Source organism: Sander vitreus, chromosome 1 (assembly GCF_031162955.1).
Source record: "Sander vitreus isolate 19-12246 chromosome 1, sanVit1, whole genome shotgun sequence".
Lineage (NCBI taxonomy): Eukaryota > Metazoa > Chordata > Actinopteri > Perciformes > Percidae > Sander > Sander vitreus.
In genome coordinates, this window is record NC_135855.1 from 4,597,478 (window position 1) to 4,619,294 (window position 21,817).

Sequence of the window (21,817 nt, forward strand, 5' to 3'; positions counted from 1 at the left end):
TTCTTCCCTTTGCATTTTGCTCTGATCATGCTCCCATGCTTCCCATCATCCCCGTATGGTTTCACTACAGCTACTTTAAGGACACATTTGGGAGACAAAGTGGGGCAGACAGTAATTTAGTTGTGTGCGTTCGACATCATGATCACAGTCCGTGAAGCTTTTGCCATCAAATTGACTGAGAGATAATAACTTGCGTTAGAAGTGATGGACTACTCTCCAAACAGTTTATCCTCTTCTGATCACAAAGTGACACGGCAGCTCGCCTTACTGACTCTCGCTCTGTTAGAAATGAAGAAATTAAAAACATGAAACAGACCGTTGCTCTGTGAGAATCCATTGTTTGTTTTTTTTAGTTTGAATACATTTTATTTTTACTATAAGTACAGTTCAGTAGTTACAAAACAAAGCATCTGCCATGAGGGTACAGTGAAACATAAAGAGTGTTCAGCTCACAAGACAGGTTTTGTACATAATATGTGGAGTGGAATGCTCATTATAGCTGGTTCAGAGAAGGAGAGAGCCCAAGTGAGACTCTCGCCATTAATCTCTCATCTTTACACCCGTGGAAAACAGAGATAGGGTCAGAAGTCAAAGCCACTGGTCAGTGCCTCCAGCAGGATTCGTCTGATTGGTTTACTCAGACCCCATTTCCAGAATTCCTCCCTTCAAACACCCTGTTATATTTCCCTACAACCATTACGTCTCACTTTTCATATGTCTCACTCGTATTATTTTAGTTTTTAATCCCCTCTTTTCCTGGCATACTGGAATTGAAAGGATGGTTAATTGTAGTCTACAGAAAATCAAATTAAAATGGAAAGAAAAATCAGAGGCTGTACTGCAGCAAAATCACCTCAAGTTGGAATTCGAGCACATGAAATCACGCAGGCGAAAGCAGTAACAGGCCCACGCTGCATCGCAGAAGGGGATTTGCATACAAAAGAAATCGGGGTAACCATTTGTCAAAGCCACATACAGTATAGAGGTTGCTCAAACTGAAATAAGTATCATATTTGGACTGTACATACCGCATTAGAATTTTTCTCTGGGTTCACAAAAAATGACGTAGAAACATTTCACAATGCCAAGGGACACACAAACACACACCTTCAGTTTAGTTAGTTTAGCTAGTTTTGTACTGTATAGGTTGGATTTATAATACTATCACAGTGCAAAATACTTCTGAGAACCAAAAAAAAATGAAAGAAATAAGAAAGGATTAAGTCCCTCTATGCATAATGGATTCTGTATATATGGGGGCAAATATGTTCGCAGCACAGGAGACGATTGTCATCTTTTTCCTCTTTTTTTTTTTTTGATCAGTAAATGGAGAAGGCATTAATGTACAGTACATATAAAAAATCAAAATCAAAATCAACCCTACGTCCTACAGTCTAGCACAGCTACATAGCTTTTGTAGAAGCAATAACAGATGACTTGTATCTAAGGGTATACACAATATGTCTTTTTTTCCATTTTTTTGTTCATTTTTTTCTCATCTTAAAGTAAATACATCAAACCATTTTCAGTAGTCAGTAACACTGTGCAACAATGATCGGTGGCAGTATTTTAGAAACATCTGCAACACTAAAGTCCTTGAGGTCGACATGAGAGATGAAGAGAAAGGGATGGAGGGCGATAAAGAAAGAAACTGTTCCCCCTTTTTGCTTGAGATCCTTTTTTTTTTTTGTTTTTTTTTATTATTCTCAGTCAAACTCCAGAAGAATGCCTACCTTTTGAGATTGTGGCCGTGTAAACTACTGTCACTTCTTTGCTTTTCCTCGTCACAAATGCTTTAAAACTTTTTTTTTCACTTTTTTTTTTTTTTTTAACTACTGTATATCTCTCTATGTACATTAAGCGTCTATGGGCGCTGTGTTGAATGATACAGAACAAGAGAAAAAAAAAGACAAAGGGAGCCATATAGCAGGGTGAAGGCCTGTACTGGCCTGGTTATGGAGGCGCGGGTGATATAGTATAATAAGTACATTTAGGGCAGTTTGAATATTCTTCTTCTTAATCATCATTAGCACCACTCTCATCAAAAGTCAACTGTGGGTATGATTTTTAACCAGCAATATCATATTTTTTCTGGAAACAAACTTGCATTGTAGATTGTCGTATGGTGCCCTGTCCTTTTGTTAACCACAATCAGTGGGATGCATGGTCATGGGGACATAAATAGTGACTCTATGAAAGCTGATAGAAGAGCCAGAAGTGGCTGGTCTGACAGGAAATGTGCTTGGTCTCTGTCAACAGCCCGGTAAAGTTGAGTTTCTATTCTACAGTATTATACATTCCAGGTACAATATAACGGTGGTCCGTGGACTCGTGAAATAACTGTCGTCTTCATTTAACAGGAGAGAAAAAGTCTTTGAAAGCATTTGATTAAGCACTACACTTCAGTCCTAATTTTTTAAAAAAGACACACCTTTCTAGCTCAAGGAATGTATCAGAGATTGCGGTGCCAGTTACAGGAAGTGCTAATCAGACAGGTAGTTTCATCAAAAGAAAAAAAAAAAATACATTGTATAAGAGAAAAGACAACAAAGACAAGGGGCACTCAGACCACAGGAGACAAAACAGGAAAGTTGCCGTCACTTTGTTTAGTGTCCAAGCATCTCGCAAATCCGTCCCCAAAGGAAACTGTCCCAAACTTTCCTTCATATAGTTCACACCTTCTCTTGACTCTGACGGTAGTATGTGTTTTTTTTTTTTTTTCATCTTAAATAAAGTCTTTGTTATAGTGTACTCCTTCATTTATCCTTCATCATCATCCTCCTCATCATCATCATCGCCTTCATCATCATCCTGCCTTGCTCCGGTGTGGGCGGTTAGTCTTTGTTTACAGCGTGGGCGTCCAGCCCCTCTGGGTCACCTAGGTTATAGTTGTTAGGGTGGTTAAGCTCGTTGTTAAGATGGTTGGGGTCGTGGGTCAGCGCGGGGTCATGGGTCATTGGCTGGTCCTCCTCTCCTACCCAGAGATGCACTACGGCCAATGAGAGAACAAGAGGAAGATTAGCACCACGGACCCCAACACACGGACCCCACACTGTAGCACATACAAACACACACACACACACACACACACACACACACACACACACACACACGCACACACACACACACACACTCAGCATTGCATTATACGGTCAGTGGGGCCAAATGGATGGATGAGATATTTGAGACTGTCAGCTTGGCCCATTGTCTCAAACTTTAAAGGGTCATTTCACCCAAATTACAGAAAACATTGTTTTCACTTACCTGCAGTTATAGCTTGTCTTACAGATTTGGGTTTGGTTTCATTTGTCCAGGTTCTGAGACCCAGTACAATGGCGGTGAATAAAGCTAGTGTCCCCATTATGCTGGATAATCCATAGGCAATTTTACAGAGACTTTTTCTTTAGTATAAAGTAGTCCCAGTTGAAACTATCCAGAGACTAGTCTATGGATTATCCTGGATTACTGTAAAGGGACACTGTTTTTGGACAAACATGTTTCTGTTGGAAGTTTTTAAATATACTTTTACCACGAACAAATTCACCTCCATTGTATTGGTGTGGTGGCTGAAATATCAAAGAAAGATATGTTTAATCCTGAACAAATGAAACCAAGAGCCAGATACTGCTAGAGATAAGTGAGCCATTGTTCATTTCAGCGAACTGACCCTTTAAAATGTTTCTCCTGGATTCATATTCTATACATTGTATGACCTATGTACCCATTATAAAAAATTTAAAAACTAGGACCAGCAACAGAAAAACCTTCAGCTCACGGTCCCAAATGTGACCCTTACTTAAAAATATCACTGTCATCTGTTTTGGTGTAAATGCTTACATGTTAATAATATGTGTTTAGTATATAAACATACAGGGTGGACAAAAAAACAGGAACACCTTACAATAAAATGCATTCGGATACAACAATTCCACAGATTCCCTCCATGTCCATATAGTTGAATTCACACTGAAATTATAAGTGTAACCTTATTATTGCACTATTGTTTTGGTTTGCAATGCATTCTAGGGTGTCCCTGTTATTCTGTACCTACTGCACCGTAAGCAACTATAAGCAAGGGAAGAGGCTGCTCTTTACATAAGCAAGGTCAGCATTTCATTAGATTGCTTGATCTACCATTCATTTTTTTCCTAATTTTATTTGTGCATCTTCTGTACAGATGAGTTTACACTGTGAGACTGTGATAGGGCGCTCAGTGACATAATCATTCGTAACATGATATAAGAGGCTAACGCATTACGGTTATGACAACTGGAGTAGTTTCATACTTGTTACAATCAAGTTGGTCGGCTCAATATGTGTGACAGGAAGTGTGACAGTGTGAGTAATTGTAATAAAAAAGTTTAAAGACTCAGTGAGACAGTAACAAATGCATAACTGTAATTAGGTCCCACAGCAGCGGCCACTAAATAATACAACTTGTCCCTAGCCCCCACCCCCCCTTTTTTCTACACTTTCATTCCCTCAGCAACTTCTTAGAAAATTATTTTGCAATAAAACACAGCTGAACACATTTGCATGTCATGTTCTTTTAAAGTGGCATTATGAATCTGACAAAACCAAATTAAAACACAGGTTTATTTGAGCTGTGCTTTCGCAAGGACGGAAATGGATATCAAAATGAAAGGAAGTGCCGCCGTAACAGAGGGGAAATAAAGAGCTAATAACATGATAAAACATCTCTTAGATTCAGCGCTGAGTAATAACTCTCTGGATGTCTGTGCGTGGAGTGAAGCACCCCAACATCACTCTAACCAACATTTACTTCATTGTATTTGTTAGATGGCTTTCTGCCTTTAATGTTCCACGTCCGGCGCTTTCAGATGGTTTCCAGTGATGCTAAAGGATAATTACAAATAGTTTTTTTTTATTCTAATGATATTGAAAGAAGTGTTGATTGAAAAACTGGAACATGCAAGATAAATCCTGATTCCTAATGCACACTTATAGGATCCTGGATCACACAAAGCACCAATAACACGACTAGCTGTGAGAAAACAGCTATGTACGTTAAAGGGTTGGTCTCTTTTGTAGTCAACAAACTGGTGTTTTCTCATCAAATTGCATTCCTTACTAGTAAAGGATATCATTTCATGACCAACTTTCACCACAAGATGGCAAGCTAAGACAGTAAATAAGACATTAAAGCCTGCATCTAGACAGCTGAGCATTCCTTTATATACATTTCGACCGGTCATTTCCCTAGTGATCGAGATTCACTTTCAAAATATCTGAAAAAAAGTGAAAGCAGTCACCATTAAACATCACTCGTGTTCATGTCTCTAAGATTTATTTTGACAATTGTATTTTATGTACAATAAAATAACTGAAATAAACCAAACATAAAGTTTCCTAGTTTTGAAGCTTCAAAGAGTGTCTTGCTATATGCCCAAGGGCACTTCCTGCCTTTGACTTCCCTGTAAGGAAACTTCCTGTAACGAGCTCCAGATTAGGCCCCATATTTGATTTTCACTGTTCATTAACTAAGCCACCTGGAATGTTATTATTTAAGCACGGTGCTCCTTCTCCCCAAACAACTGCCACTGCGAAGGGGGAGCCATTTTCTGGCCAACTTTATAGATTTAGCATAACTTCCCCTCACAGTTTTTAATTTCCCATTCGGGCAGGTGGCAGATGCACCTCACAGAAACAGAAAACCATCCTGGCATTCATTTATCACATGAATGCAATTCTTATCTATGTGTTTGCTTCAAATATTCCGCCCTACTTAGGGGTTGCTACAGTGTGCGTGCACGACGGCAGTATAATATTTGCAAAAAATCTCCATTTACAAAAATGATCGGTTACCCTTTACTTGAAGGTATCTACGTAAGAGTGGCATGACACTGTCATGAACGTGTCATAAACATTACAAACAAGTCATAAACATTTATGACATAACGTTTCTTTTAGTAAGTGTCATTCGGTTTCGGTAATGACAAGTTATGGTTAGGGTTAGGGTTCATGTGTCGTGACTGTGTCATGACAGTGTCACGACAGTGTCATGTCACTCTTATGTAGATACCTTCAAGTAAAGTGTTACCAAATGATCAAACTATTATTGTTTCGTATTTAAGGAACAGCAGTAAATCTACAGTACATATTGCCACTACACTCTTAAAACACAACGTGAAAGAGTAAGTGCCCCCTCTTGTGGTGTGTTGCGATATAGCAGATGGAGAGGGCTGGTTATTGGAGAGGATAGGACCTGGGAATGGAAAACATATGGTGTGTGGACACACAGCTCCAGGATCCATCCACTGTTAATACATGTGTCATGCTTAACAGAATGGATAAATGGGTAGGAGGATGGAACAATGGCGTACCACTGCACTCTGAGCATGTGTCGGAGAGCGCCTTGGGACTCGCTGGCCTGTGTGTGTGTGTTTGAGCGAGTAAGTGTGAGTGTGTGGTCTCAGAGGCATCACCTGACATTAATAGCAGTCTGTGAACACATCACACAACACTCGGCACTCACTAAGTTGAAGCTGGCATTCTGCAGTGCAACACGCTACGATTCTTAAGCCTAATAGTGTGGCAAATGTGTACAGCATTTCTTGATATATGATAGCTAATACAAATGAGTGAAAAATGTGGGGCCCTCTGTTTCAGCAGCTTGCCACTTCATTCTTTCTATTTTTGATGACCATTAGGGTTTAGCTAATATTGATTTTCGAAGGTCGATATGTATTCTAAAATACCGAAAGCTACCGTAAGCTGACTTCATGTGTTCAACTTCAGTACAAGCTATTTTTGATTTCATTCCTCCAGGTTTTGAGACATTTGTCTCTGAGATTTCTGTCTCCACTCCAATACAATAGAGGTAAATGGAATTGTGTTTGTGGTGCTCACTGCACAGTATTCCTGTTACTGATAATCTACAGAACACACTGTTAACAGTTATTATCATAGGGGTATCTTTAGTAGAGAGGAGACACAGGCAAAATATGTTTTTTTTCTTTTCTTTTCTTTTTTAAGCTGTAAGCACTACAACCTAAATTCTACCCACCTCCACTGAATTGAGGACCGAAATCTCCAAATCTGGCTAAATAAAAATGTAAAAAGATGTAATGACAAAAAAAAAACATTTGGATGAACTGGCCATTTAAGTTTCAGCATCTTATGATGATATATGATGAAATATGTGCATGGCTAGATACCACTAGAGCAGTGGTTCCCAACCTGGGGGTTGCATTTTTATTTCAGATTTAAGTCTGATTTTTGTTTTCTTTCTTTTGATTGGCCGGATGTTTCAGCTCGTCAGGCCTTTTAAAATTATTAAAATAAAACAAGGGGGAAGACAATAATTATTTGTTTGCACTGGTCATAACCTATAAACATATGCAACTGGTATAAATCTGATCATGGAGATTTCTTTGAGACTTTTTTGATGACAAAGCAGGTCGAGGTGCTATTTAAATACTGTGAAAGTATCAAAACACTCAATCCACAGAGAAATGCACACAACCCGTATTCAGAAATTGTGCCTTTAATTCAGCCCTCAGGACTTCTGTAAGGTTGTACACTACTACACTTTAAACAGTTAGAAAGTGCCGCTACAGTGCCGTTACAGTCATTCCCCGGCTGCAATGACGCAAAGAGCGCAGATGCGGAAGACATCGAAACGCTGACCAATCAGAGCAGGGCGGGGGGCTTAAAGAGACAAGCGCTACAACGGAGCGTTTCAGACATAGAGTGAATACAGGTGTATTCAGACAGACAGTATGAGAAAAAGTAAGTGTTTTTTGAACAATAAAGCATGTAAACATGTTCTAGTAGAAACCCACAACACAAGCATGAACCTGAAAATGAGCATGATATGGGACCTTTAAGCCAGAGTAAGGGGAAGGCTGCACTGTCCTGAAGCTGCTGAGGAAACCCAAATCCTCATGTCCACCGAATAAGGCTAAATATCACAAATGTATTAAAAGTTGTTATATCGCACAGTATATCAGTCTCATCTAAAAAAAATCAATAAAAATAAAGACATCAAAAGGAGCCTGGCTGCAGTGCGTAGTGCATCTGTCACCCTCTCTGTCCATATGGACTTTAACAGTGTGTAAAGTCGAGCTCTGTGAACCCTGTGTGTGCCACTGAAGATGGCTGTGGCTCCTTTGTTCCCTCTCCCAGGCATCCGGGCCCTGCACTAGCAGAAAGTGTTGTTCTTGGCACAGCCCCGTCTCATTGTACAGCCCAGTATTTATAAATATGTAAATATGAGCGGCACCAGGCATAACACGGCCCGCTTGTATACACCGAGGAGGAGCGGCGAGGAAGTGAGCGCACCCTCCACCCCACCCCCCCTCCCCCCGATCCAAAATTGTATTTTTAGATGGTTTTAATGAATACAGGATGTTTATAGTTACCATTCCCTGTGATTCGCACAAAAGACTAGAAAAATCCACATCCACCCTGCGCCACCCCTCCTCTGCACCCTTCCCACCCTCCTCCCGCGCTCCCTCCCCCTCCGCCAATCCCGCAAAGCACTACTAAAGAAGAAGAAGAAGGGATGTGAGAAAGAAAGAGCACATTTGTGGTGAAACGCAGCAGGATTGTTGTGCTCTCAGTCTGCCTTCGACTCAGATCCCTATTAGACAAACACAGTATGGTGTTAAGGTGCAACAAAGAGTGACGAAAACTCCTGTGTGCAGAGGTGGAGTGTGTGTGTGTGTGTGTGTGTGTGTGTGTGTGTGTGTGTGTGTGTGTGTGTGGGGGTGTGCGGGATGAGAGAGAAGAGACAAGAAAAGGTTCCTGGCGAAGCAACTTCAAGGCGGTACGCAATTTGTGTGTTATTTCTGTTTAAAGTTGCAAAAAAAAAGAATACAAAAGCGGAATCAATACGTGCGAGAAGTGGGTAAGAAGGTTACCTGTTTCCTGTTGTCTGTGATAATGCGTGTTTTTTTTTTGTGTGTGTGATGACTCCATGTCAACTTGTTTTCTTTTTATAAACTCAGATTTGTTTTGCTCGCAAACTCTCAGGGTCTAGTACGAGGTGATGCGTGTGACAGGATGGAAGGATTCAGAGGAGGGATGAAAATGAAAGCAAGTAAAAAACGTTAAAAAAAAAAAAAAAAACATGAAAGAATGATTGCAGTTGGGGAAACACAATGAAGTGAATGTTAGTGGCCTCTTTCTATCTTTCGCTCTCTGTCTCCAAAACTATTTCTGAGGCTAAAAGATTGCCGGCTTGATAATACCTCCGCTGAGCAATTTAAGCCCAAACACTCTGATGCTACAATCTGTCTTCTCTGCCTGATAGCGCTTTTCTCCCCTCTCCTCTCCAAATTACTTTCTTTCATATCTAATTATATTTGCTAATGATCTTATAAGAGAATAATGGAATGTGCTTGATCTATTACCTTTTTTTTTTCAATACATAAATACAATGCGGGGGGAAATGACTATTGGAGACAGGAGGAAATGTTTTTTTTTAATGTTTTTGATGAGAGGGAAAATGAAGCTTGGGAGCTGCGGGGTCATTAATGGGCGATGAACACAGAGGTCATCTCTCACATTCTCTTTGACATTTCTCTCATCTGACGTGCTGAAACAATCACAACCTCATCCACTCTCATTCTGCCCCCTTCGCTTCGCCTGTTCCTCGCTAATCTCCCAAATATCCACCTCCGGTCTCTTTGATCTTTTAATGGAAACGCCGAACTTAGTTAGGTGGCGGTTCAGCGTCGTTTGTTTATGCTCCGGTTTTTGCATTTGGCCTCAAACTTTTCAAAGCTGAATCATAACGGGAGGGTATTGATTCAAAAAGATGTAGCATTAACAAAAAGTCACATGAAAAGATATTTTCTCAAATGGATGGTTTTGGTGGCCTGTGTTAAAAAGGGCACGCCACCTGTAAAACCTGTTTTATAATGTCTTCTGGAGGATCTAGGATCACGTCGGAGAAAAAGAAAAAAAACAATAGATCTAAGACTTTAGATTGTCTTCTATGTCTAAAGTTGCCTGTAAGAAATGCAGAGCCATGTTTAGACCAAACGTGTGGTTATCACTTTTGTCTATATAAGCTCAGTGTCCTTGATCAACTAGTTGAAGAGACTTTTTCACACTGAGCTGTTGCGCCTTATTTGAACTTGTGCTATTCCTGTAAACTTGCAAGTTTATAAAATAAAAAATACAAAAAAACCTAACTTGGTTTAGTCTTCGACTGTCTTTATTTTGTTTCACTTTCCTATTTTTCTAAAACCTACACCTGTTGCACTGAAATACTTCCACCACAAACTTGTCCAATAGATGAGTGAGAGCAGGCGAGTCCAAAAATGGAGGAAGCTATTAGCTGCGTTTACACCATCCACTTTTATTTAACATCCGCTGTCACAGGAATGGAGACACTTATGAGACAGGAGTCTGTGCTGCAAATACGTCTTTTGAATCGCCCATGTGAAAATGTTGTCAGATTAGAGACCAAGGTAAAGGGCTAAACTGAGAGCTCTTGCCCGCTTATTAACAACTCCTCATTCATCAAATTGATGTCAAATATTCAGAACAAAATGAATTGTCACGCCTCCACTTTCTTCTATGACTGGTTTCTGCTATGGCTGGTTACGTGCAATAAAACACGTGACTGTGCAATTCTGTAAATACGTTTAACTATTGTAATATTTACTCTCTTTAATTATTTTAATTATTGTGTGTTAACATCTTATCCCTCGCTGCTGCAACAGTGTAAATTTCCCCACTGTGGGATTAATAAAGGATTTTGAATCTTGAATCTTGAATTGAATCGTGCTATCAAAGAGACCCTATCAAGCTGCATCATGGGATATGTATGAACCAGTTTTTTTTGTTTTTTTGCGATCCTGTATTTGTGGAGCCTAACCAATACTACAGACTATAAGGATAGCTCGGTCTCTGCTGCATCAGTTTTGACCATTCATTTTTCTAATCTGTCACTTGAGAGTCCTGCAATGTTATTTGCTCGAGTACCCCCTATAAAAGTAAAATACATGGTCTTGATCACTGTATTGTCGATGGGGTTTTAAAGGAACACGGCGACTAATTGGGACTTTGTATTATTCCCCGTATCCCCCAGAGTTAGATAAGTCCATACATACCATACATTCTCATCTCCGTGCGTGTCGTAACTCTGTCTGACCCCACCGCTAGCCTAGCTTAGCACAGATCCTGGAGGTAACCGGCTCCATCTGGCCTACTGCTCCCAATAAGTGACAAAATAACGCCAACATGTTCCTATTTACATGTTAAGATATTACATCTTCTAACCGTATACATACTGGGAACTATTCTCAGAAGGCGAAGCACTGCTACTTGGGCAGAGTGATATTACTCCAACTCTGAGCGAAGTAGCAGAAGTAGCAGTGCTTCGCCTTCTGAGAATATAGTTCCCAGTTTATATACGGTTAGAAGATGGCTGTGTCTCATGTGACCTTGTTATTTGTACACGCTTTGACTATAGAAATCAGTTATTTTGTCACTTAGTGACTTAGCAGTAGGCTAGATGGAGCCGGATACCTCCAGCATCTGTGCTAAGCTAGGCTAGCGGAGATGAGAAGGCTATGTGTGGACTTATCTAACTCTGGGGGATACGGTGAATAAGCTAAAGTCCCAATAAGTCGGCGTGTTCCTTTAAGGGGGAACCAGACACACCAACCTTCTGCACTAACACTGAAAAAGTCAGGCTGTAAATATCTGGCAGTGTCCCTCCATAACTTTTACTGAGTTCACTTTCTGTATAGATTTCCACCAAATCACAGAAGAAAAATAGTAGTTCTAATTATCTTTCCCCATTCAAACGAAAGCTTTCTGGTCTTCAACTTACACACTCGCAAAATCCATTGGCCTTTCAACTGAACTGAATAACTCTTCTACTTTTCGGTTGCCAAACCCGTGTCCCGTCCTGTCCCCTCCCTCACTCCCTTCCTCTTAAGCCTCTTGTCCATCCTCCATTCTTCCCTGCTTTCTCATCTCCCCTGTTACCCCCTCTCCACAGGCCCTAGGACAAGCCAAGCCATGACAGGCACTCTAAACCCCCTGCATTAATGGAAGGAAATGGCATTCGATCCTTGTTTGATCTCCTAATCATTTCTGCTGAAATGATAATTAGTGCCCTTCCAATCCTCCCACAGAGGAGGAGAAAAGGGTTGGGTTGAGTGTGTGTGTGTGTGTGTGTGTGGGGGCGCGCGCTGGGTAAATACATAAATAGAAAAACAATCCTCTCGCTTTTTTAGACCCCGAATGACATCTTTGTCACCAAGCTGGACATGTTCATAATAACCAACAAGTGCTTTCCTCAAATGCAAATGTCCCATCCTTTTCCACACAGAGAGAAGGGGCTACACACACACACACACACACACACACACACACACACACACACACACACACACAGACGCAGTGCCTGGCGACGGCTGTCTGTGATTCTTTTCAGCTGACATAATCCTGATTGATTCGTTCAGCAGATAAGAACTGGGTCCACTTCTGCCCTTTTACTGGGGGAGGGGGGAACATAATACAGCCTTTTATCCAGCAACAATGTAACATAATGGCATTGGAATGTGCAGGGGGAAAAAGGCTACATCTTAAATGCTTGTGACACACTGTGCTTTGAAAAAAAAGCCTGTAATGTCTGATGTGAGAGAGGGAGAGAGAGAGAGAGAGAGAGAGAGAGAGAGAGAGAGAGAGAGAGAGAGAGAGAGAGAGAGAGAGAGAGGCGAAAGGAGCAAAAAAAATAAATAAAAAAAGACAGAGAGAAAGAAATCATTAAACTGCCAGATTACCCATGTGCCCTGGTTCTATCACAGTCAAATGAAGGCTGCTATTGTGGAGAACTTGTTTTTCTTACTTTCATTTGTTTTGTCTCTTCTGAGCGGGGCTGTGTGTGTATTCACAACTTTGTGTGCGTCTGTCGTTCCGTAACTCCACGTTTGCCTTCGTGCTCTCACGAGGAAATCAAGGATTTGAGTTTAACTAAAACCCATCGCTACCGTACATCCTTTTTCTGAAAAAGGAGGTTTTTAGTTCAGGGAGCAGAAATAGGTGAGGTCATCTCATTGCCACAGATTGACAGCCACTATTTTTTGTTTGTGCTTGCATGAAGTAACATCCTTCCTTCATTCTGTGAGATACGGACACAGGCTAAAGGCCACGCCATCGCATGTTTGTATGGGTGCCCTCAGACTGCTGTGAAGACCTGTATGCTTCTTTTCGCTAACATGTATAAACACCACTAACACCAACTTATCACTACTAGTTTTACACTTATTTTTGGAATTCATGGTCAATAAATCTCATTCATAGAAAAGAATACCTAATTCTTGAGTTACAAAAGCAGAAATTATGAATTATTTAGACCAATATTAAAGGAAGGATAATCACAGAAGGGTATATGTTTAGAAACATTTCCATTTTGTTTATTTCAAATGCTAAAAAAAATGAAACAAAACGCCCTAAAATCCAATGAGAGTGGAGATCCGAAGCCGTTGTGTGGAATCATCCATGTTATTTTTGGGTAATCAAAATGAGGTAGTTAAAAAGAAAGCCATATTTCTGATATAGAAATTTTGAAAACGGGTCAAATTTGACCCAAAGACAACACAAGGGTTAACACACTCGGTTAACATTTACTCTTCCCTCTGTCGGGCCTGGCAGACTTCTCGTTCGCAGTGTGGTTTTGAAGTGCAGGACCAATAAACTACAAAACACGAGAGATCAGACGGCCTTCCTGCGAGTCAATTGTATTAATTGCAGCCGCTAATCTGCAAGCCACGGCCCTCCCACAAGCGTACGTTGCTATCCGCACCGGCGCGGTGGTGGTGACATATCTGGTTACTAATTTGGTGTGGCATGAAGCCAGATGGGAGATGGGAAGGAGGAAGCAGTCTGTTAATCGGCCATTGAAATGTATCCCCAAAGCCATTCATTTGACTGCAGAAGAAGAACAAGAAGGGGACAGACAAAAGGAGTGTGATGACACAGTATGGAGGATGTATGTACAGTAGATCACAGAGGAAGGAGAACAGGAACTAGAGACGGCAGCAAATAGGGCAATATTATATAGGGCAATATGCATATATAGGGCAAGAGTGAGTGCGTCGCCCCCGCTGAAGTCTATAATACTCACTCATAAAGAAAGACACAGGCAGGAAAGTAAAGAATATGAGTAGAGTGATGAATCTCAACCTCAAAATATCAGGCCTTTCATTAAATATGGATTCTGGTGAGTCGTCATTAAATCTCAACAATCAGTGGCTTCAGTGCAAAAGGTCTCTTTTATAGGCCAAAAGAAAAAAAAAGACAGAGACCAGGACAGAAGCACAGAGAGCCAGGGTCTAGAGCCCTGCGCGGGACTGTTTTCTTCATCCCGCTCCCGCTGAATTTCTGACCATTACCGCCCGTACCTGCAACGTGTGTGTTACACTCCCGCCCGCTCCCGCAAAACTCTGAGAAATTATGCCCGCACAATAATAGAGATGCATTGATTTTGTGTCTTCTCCCGTCCCGCATGAGAAAACACGTCATTTTATAGGCTAATATGGAGAAGATGCAGGGAAAGAAGGCAGGTGCTTTCTGCTGTGACACGGGGAGGAAGGAGCAGAGGATGAGGGAGCGGGCAGACGGCGGACGGAGCAGAGGAGCTACCCCGTCCTGGGAGGCTGAGACACGCTTCTGGTGTCTGCTAATAGATATATATATATATATATATATATACTGTCAGTATATATATCTATGGTGTCTGCTGGCGTGGGGGGGTTCCAGGCTACATCCCGATCCCGCAGTGTTTTTATCGATTCGCAGCTTTCGATTCGGCGTTTAAGGGGAAATTTAAGGGAAACTTAAAGCTGAAGTTGGCTTCCGATTCCCAGCTTCCGATTCAGCAGGGAAACATAACTTACTGTACATTGCTGAGTGACTGATCCTCCGTTTTTGGAGCCTCTGACTGTATTGAAAGCGTGTTAGTCATAAAGGTAAATTATTAAATCTAAAACACACTTTTAGATTTGTGAAAGCTTTATTGAGACCACAATAAAGGGAGATTTCACATTTTATTTTTCAAATGCAGACCAGGTCCGGATCCAAAACCACTACACCTAGACTTTTCAAATCTGGACTAGATGATCCCAGAGAGGTTAAATATTCTTAAAAACACAGTTTCAGATTTGTGAAAGCTTTATTCTTTTTGTGAAAATGCAAAAAAAAAAAAAAAAGGGGGATTTCCCTGTTCTTTTTCATATGTAGACCACATAAGACCAGGTCCAGATCCAAAACCACTATACCTAGACTTGTCAAATCTGGACTAAATTATCCCATTATTTCCCCTTAACCGCCGAATCGGAAGCTGCGAATCGGAAGCCAACTTCAGCGTCGTCAATCAACAACGGTGATCTATTGAGTGGCCGGTAAAGTTGAAACATTCACTAGCCATTTGACTGGTGGGCAAAAAAAGTTAATTTTGGACCCTTGGAGAGCTAAAAGATGAAGATACTGGGATGAAAATACACCGAGCCTCTGCGGAGGCAGATTAACAAGACAGACAGGGGAGCAACCCAGCCTCAGCTATCATAGATATCATTTATAATCACAGAGATCCGGTCGTTGGTTCCCAGCGCTCCCATGACACAGGGGGAGTTTTTCCCATGGGCAATTTTAGACCCTTTTTAGGGGGGCTCAAGCCAGAGGACAGAGGACAAACAATTACAGGTTCAAAGGGCTTGAAACAGGTTTAATATCCTGTGTGGCTGACGCCGATGCTATGCACCTGTAACCCAGTCAAGGAAAGGGTTAACAGAGACATAGTGTTGGCCAGCCTTTGGCTGAGTGTCTATCTGGTTCTTCCAAATGTTACAGGTGACAGCCGTTCAGAATGTGGGGAGACGAGGGTCAGGTGGTCGGTTGGAATCGGTGGAAAAAGGCAGAGATGCAGGCTCTGTGAACAACTCCAATGTTGCACTTCATCGTTCATTATCATTGCATTTCATCCTAAAAAAATTAAAAAATCTGAAATGTATTTGAAGGCTGTATGTAAATAAGAACACACAGTGCACTGATTCTACTTCAGTGTGTGGTCTCTAAATTTCCACGTTTACTGTCTATCAACTGGTTGTACTGTACGCAATTTGTTGAGGACTTTGCACCCCTAACGTGTGTGTCAAAATCTAGTTTAGGGGTTTTGTTCTACTTTAATTTATTCTCACATTGGGCTTATTTCTTTGAAATATTATTGTTGGGCTTTTTTTGGCCATTATTGGACAGGAAAGCTAAAGAAAGGAAAAGTGGGGACGACATACCACAAAAGGGCCGCAGATTGGACTCGAACCCGGGAAACTGCAGTAAGAACTGAGCCTTGGCGCACGCTCAACCAGTTGAACTACCATAGCACCCACATTGTTATTACGTCTAAAGACAGTGTTGTTTAATCCCATTTTCTCACACTTAGTGACAGGTAGACCAAGAAACTAAGCAGTATCCCGGGCCCCAGGTTTTCTATTTGTGCACTGTAATGGAGCAAAGTTTGGGAGATGGGGCAAGCAGGGGTGCTGGGCAATAGGGGCCCAACTGCAATTGTTGCCCTTGGTCCCAACAACCAGGTTAATCCAGTGAAGGGCAAAGAAGAAGAGAACATGTCTCCTACACATAAATCAACTCAGTTCTATCAAACAAAAGGCTAAGGGCTCCTGCAAATTGGCTGCGTAGCGTGAGCGTGGCGTTGCTATTGCGTGTCAGCTGCGCGGCGGCTGCGTGGCGTTTTCTATGTCTTTACACACCAGAAACGTGTCTGACGCGGCGCTGCTGCTGCTGCTGCTAGCCTTGTCTGTACACATGGATGTTTCCCATAAACATAAATATATACTGATTTGATTACAGCAAAGACAACGTCGGCAGTATTGACGGCAAAATAGGCTACAGAATATTTTGTTCTGTATCGGCAATCGATAATTATTTGTTATTATTTTATTTAAATTACATTTACATCTGCATTCATGTCAAAACCTAGAGACTTTCGAACATCAAGATGTCATTTATTTAATGTATTCGTGTCAAATTGACATATAAACATCTTTTCCTATTCTATTTTGTCTGGAAACGCTTCCAACACGCGTGAAAAATAGGCGTCGGTCCTATTTCTAGCATGCACGCGTTTTCGGCGCGCCTGAGAAATGAGTGTCGCGCAGGCAGTGTGCAAGCTCTAACCTGTTAACATGGGAGCCGAAATAAAAACGGACACGCCACGCAGCTGACACGCTCACGCCACGCAGCCAGTGTGAAAGAGGCCTAAAGGTTAGAGAAGCGAGCTTGTGATGGAGCATTAGTTCAATCCCCAGACTGACAGGATGAATCTGGGTGGGAGGAGTGAAAGAGCAGCGCTTGTCCCTGCCTCATTACCACCACTGAGGTGCCCTTGAGCAAGGCCCTTAACCCACCCAAAAAAAAAAAAAGCCAGCAGATCAGACTGTGGTTGTACTAGGGCAGCTTCCAGGTATGAATGTGACAGCTCGTCGTTTGCGAAATGAGAATTTGTTCTCAATCGGCTTACCTGGATAAATTAAAAATTAAAAACTAAAGATGGCTTTGTCTTATGGATACAAGCGAGGAATCTTGCAAACGTGAATCTGCCGTGCATGCATCAGAGCAAAGTTGTTTGGTTTTGGTTCTTTGATGAATCGCTGTGTTTCAACATGTTACACATGCTCACGATGTGAGTGATGCTTCACAGCTACAAAATAAATACATTTAAAATATTATATAATTGACATACTATCAGCAATATCAATATATAGAATCTGATGTGCATCTATACAACAATTTCAAATGGATTAAGTTAAATATAAATATATAAATGTACATGTCAATAGCTATATATTATGAAATGCATTTAAAATGAATCAAGGGCTAACTTGAGAGAAATGTTCCCCCACAGTTTGACCTAAAATATTCGGTTACACTTTACTTGAAGGTATCTACATAAGAGTGACATGACACTGTCATGAACGTGTCATAAACATTATAAACAAGTCGTAAACGTGTATGACATAAGGCTTCTTTTAGTAAATGTCATTCGGTTTTTTTCATGACAAGTTATGTTATGGTTGTGGTTATGGTTAGGGTTAGGGTTCATGACTGTGTCATGACAGTGTGATGTGTTCATGACAGTGTCATGTCACTCTTATGTAGATACCTTCAAGTTACCAAATATTCATCTATTCTACAATAGTTGAGCATTGCTGAACCATATATTTGTTTCTCACTTCTTCCCTTCTCTTCCCTTTTTATTTCTGTTTTACAAACTCCCCATACACACTTTCACATCACCACATCAGTTTTCCAATGATGTAAAGAGAGAAAAAAAAGGCAGAGAGAGTGAGAAATAAAAAATGTGGAGCACCTGGCTCCTTTTTTTAACGTGGTTCCACAGGCTTTCAGCGGTCTCTGATGATTCAACAGTTGCTGCTACAAACATCTGCCGCCTGCTCTTAGCAGATCTCAATTAAGACTCACACAGCCGGGCGCGCCATTCCTTATTCATGCTTAAGCTTTTCTTTTTTTTTTCATTTTCTTTTTTTTCCCAATGTGCCAAACGAGCGAAAGAGGCCAAAAGGTCTGAGAAACCCCACTCAAAGAGGACATTATGGGGTGGAAAGACGGAGAAGTAGATGGGAGGTTGGTAGGCGCTGGCAAGAGATTTGAAAAAAAAAACGAGGCATTCTTGCCAACACTGGCAGCACTGTTAAGAAAATAAGAGCAAGCAACAAAAAAATTGAATGAAATAAAAAATTAAAAAAAGAAGCAACAAGAAACGCCTAAAGCCCTCCCTCAGTTGTCTCGTTCCCCTGTTTCTTCGGTGTTGTTTTTATATTTTTTGAATAGGCACCCTAAAGAAAGAGACGAAGAAGAAGAAGAAGAAGAAGAAGAGGAAGAAGACGAAGAAGGAGTGAGTGTTGATATGATTATGTAAATGTAAACAGGATTTCCTTCCATTTCCTGCGTTTTTTCACTCTGACCCGTTCTCCTTGCAAATATTCCATTTAAGACGAATTCCCCCGGGGAGGCCGCTCCGCCGTTACTTAACGGGATAATTATGATATACTAAACCTTTCCAAGATCAGCCCCCCCCCCACACACACACACACACACCCCACACCCCTCCACTTCCTCCTCGTCTTTGCCTTCTCCCCGAAACGCTCTCTCTCTCTCTCTCTCTCTCTCTCTCTCTCTCTCCCTCCATTTCTCCCTCTCTGTCATTTCCTCTCTGCCTTCTGTCTGTCTGTCCGTCCTCGACAGCATCTCTGATTTGTCTCCGAGCTGTCTGAATATCAACCACATACACACAGCAGGTTCAGCTGACATGGGGTTCTGAAGGCCAATATTGACACCACTGTCTTTTGGTTTGGAGCTGTCAATATTAACCGTCCTCTGTTGTCAGAAATGTGGGTCACTTTCAACCAAACTGCCCCAAAAGTAACACAGATGGTTACATACAAACGCTCATCGCAGGTCACATTTAGGATCAGTTCACTACTTTCATTGAATTTTTGAAGTTTTATTCAATTTTTATAGCATTTGAAAAAAAAAAAAAAAAAGATCTCGCTTTCTAAACAGTATACAGTTTCATATAAATGAGTTTAATTGATTATGAATTCCAAAAACAAGTGTAAAACTAGCAGTAATAAGTTGATGTTAGTGGTGAATCCGGTGGTAGTGAAAAAAAAACGCAAAAAAAAGGGAATTTGAAAAACGATCGCCAGAAACATTAAAAAAAAAACGTCTAAAAAGGGTTAATGTTCATGTTTTACCTGGGAGTACAACAAGGTGCATGGTCAACGGGACGATAACACACGGGTTAAACAGCTACTACAGTTTTTGAGCATTTTTATGCTTGACAATTTCCACAATAATTGGATTCTGGCTACTGTGATAATGCTTCTGAAACAGCATTTAGTCCGTCACTGGTCATCACAATGTATTGGAAATTAAAAACAATGAAATCCTTTTAGGCTCAACAACTCTTAAAGTGGTATCTTACGCCATTCGTTCAATGGCAAGAACTATTTGGGGTTGTATTATGACATCAATATTGTCAAGATGACTTTTTGTAGTTCATTCTCTGTAGCTATGGTGACGAATTTAGATCCAACATTTCAAAACTGGCTGATAAGATTTATTAAAATGTTGAAAAGTAAAAGTTGAACTTTTTGTTATTACATGTAATAATTACTTTTGGGGCTTTTCCACCTTTCATTTTTGGTAGGACAGCTAGGTGAGAAAGGGGGAAGACATTTAGGACCTGGACCTCTGCGTCGAGGCATACACCTCTCAGTATATGTGCGCCTGCTCTACCACTGAACCAACCCGGCTGAGCTTGTTTAAAGGCAGTAGCCTACCCATAGATAGGGTGCTTATTAACTGTACTTTCTGATCATTATACTCCACCAGAAACAATGCAATACACTGAAAAAAAGACAATACAAAGTGTTTTTCTTGCACTTCATCGCATCCCTCATTCATTTCACCACAAAAGGCTTCACTGAGAATAAATATTGCCAGATGTCATGGTCTAATTCTTGAAAAGTACCACTGGAACAAAGGGGATTGTCTCTCCCCGTTAGCAGAGCATTTTGGTATTATATCTTGTGAAAATAAAATACTTTAAGAAAAACTTTAAAAAATGATTCGTATGCAGCAGCTTTTCCGGCAGGCCACACAGTTAACACAAACGCATGCCATGCAGCCAAATGTTGTTCAAACCAAAAGAACTTCATCTTTAATCCCAGAGGAGATCTCAAAGTGTCCAAAGATGCCCAAAAAAACATATTAGACAAATACTATTAGTGGTAGTTAGTAGGGGATGGACGCGGGAATGGATAAAAGGAAACGTGGATGTTTGTTTAACGACATGTTTTGTGGGAGTTGATTATATGGATTTTAATGTCAATATTTCAAGGCCGTTCCATTAAGCTGTAAAAACTTTCTTTTCTAAATCCGCCATCTCACTTGGACCTTAACATCATGACCTCATGATGGAAGAATTGACACATCACATCATATTCCACACATATCCCTCCGCTATCCCGCTGTGTGGTGTGACTGCATGTGTGTGTGTGTGTGTGTGTGTGTGTGTGTGTGTGTGTGTGTGTGCAGCTGAGTGCTATCCATAATGTGCTGTGCTTACCCTTTGATCTCTCGCAGCCAACGAGTCTTTCTGGAACGGAGGAACACACACTTTTGATATCAAGACCTCGGAAATGTGAAAGAGCGAGCAGAAATCACGCCGCTCCAAACATTTCATAATGTAGACGTACAACTTAATTGCAGCTCAGCGGGGTTGTTTGGTTCCTTATTTACTCCGGCGACTTTGTTACGGAGCCACACGTCAAACTATTTACGCGCTGGTGTAAGCACTCACGGCTACGATTCTTCTCGCTTGACAACGGCCATAAACAGAGGAGCGAGAGATCAAAACTGTTCATCAGAGAGCGTGACAGATGACAGATATGGCAGGAGATTTTCCATGATCTTCTGCACACATTTGGGGGGGGTGGGGGGTGAGACGTACAAGAGACAGACAGAGAGAAAAAACAGGGGGGATGAAAGTGAAAAGAAAAAAAATGAAAACAGGGAAATCAAATAAAGGTTTCTTTCCATGTGAGGTAGTGCAGGACAAGAAACGGCAAAGACAGGAAAAACTTCCCACTTTCGGTAATGTGTCCCATCAATTATTTAATGCCCAACAGTGTGTGAAGTGGGACGACGCTGCCTGTAATAGATGAAGGCGGAACATTATTATTCTTTTTTTCAAATCGTTTCTTCTTTTCGCTTCCCGGACCTCGCT

General features: G+C 41.1%; 1 protein-coding gene across 3 annotated transcripts in view; it reads right to left on the reverse strand.

Annotated features, from left to right (window-relative positions):
• Positions 1-336: 336 nt before the first annotated feature.
• Positions 337-21,817, reverse strand: part of znf536 (zinc finger protein 536) — a 253,348-nt gene continuing 231,867 nt past the window's right edge. For all 3 annotated transcript variants that reach the window (XM_078249854.1, XM_078249782.1, XM_078249922.1), the window contains one exon: positions 337-2,989. In XM_078249854.1, the coding sequence (XP_078105980.1) occupies positions 2,835-2,989 (155 nt within the window). In that variant the 3' untranslated portion in view covers positions 337-2,834. The remainder of the gene's footprint in view (positions 2,990-21,817) is intronic.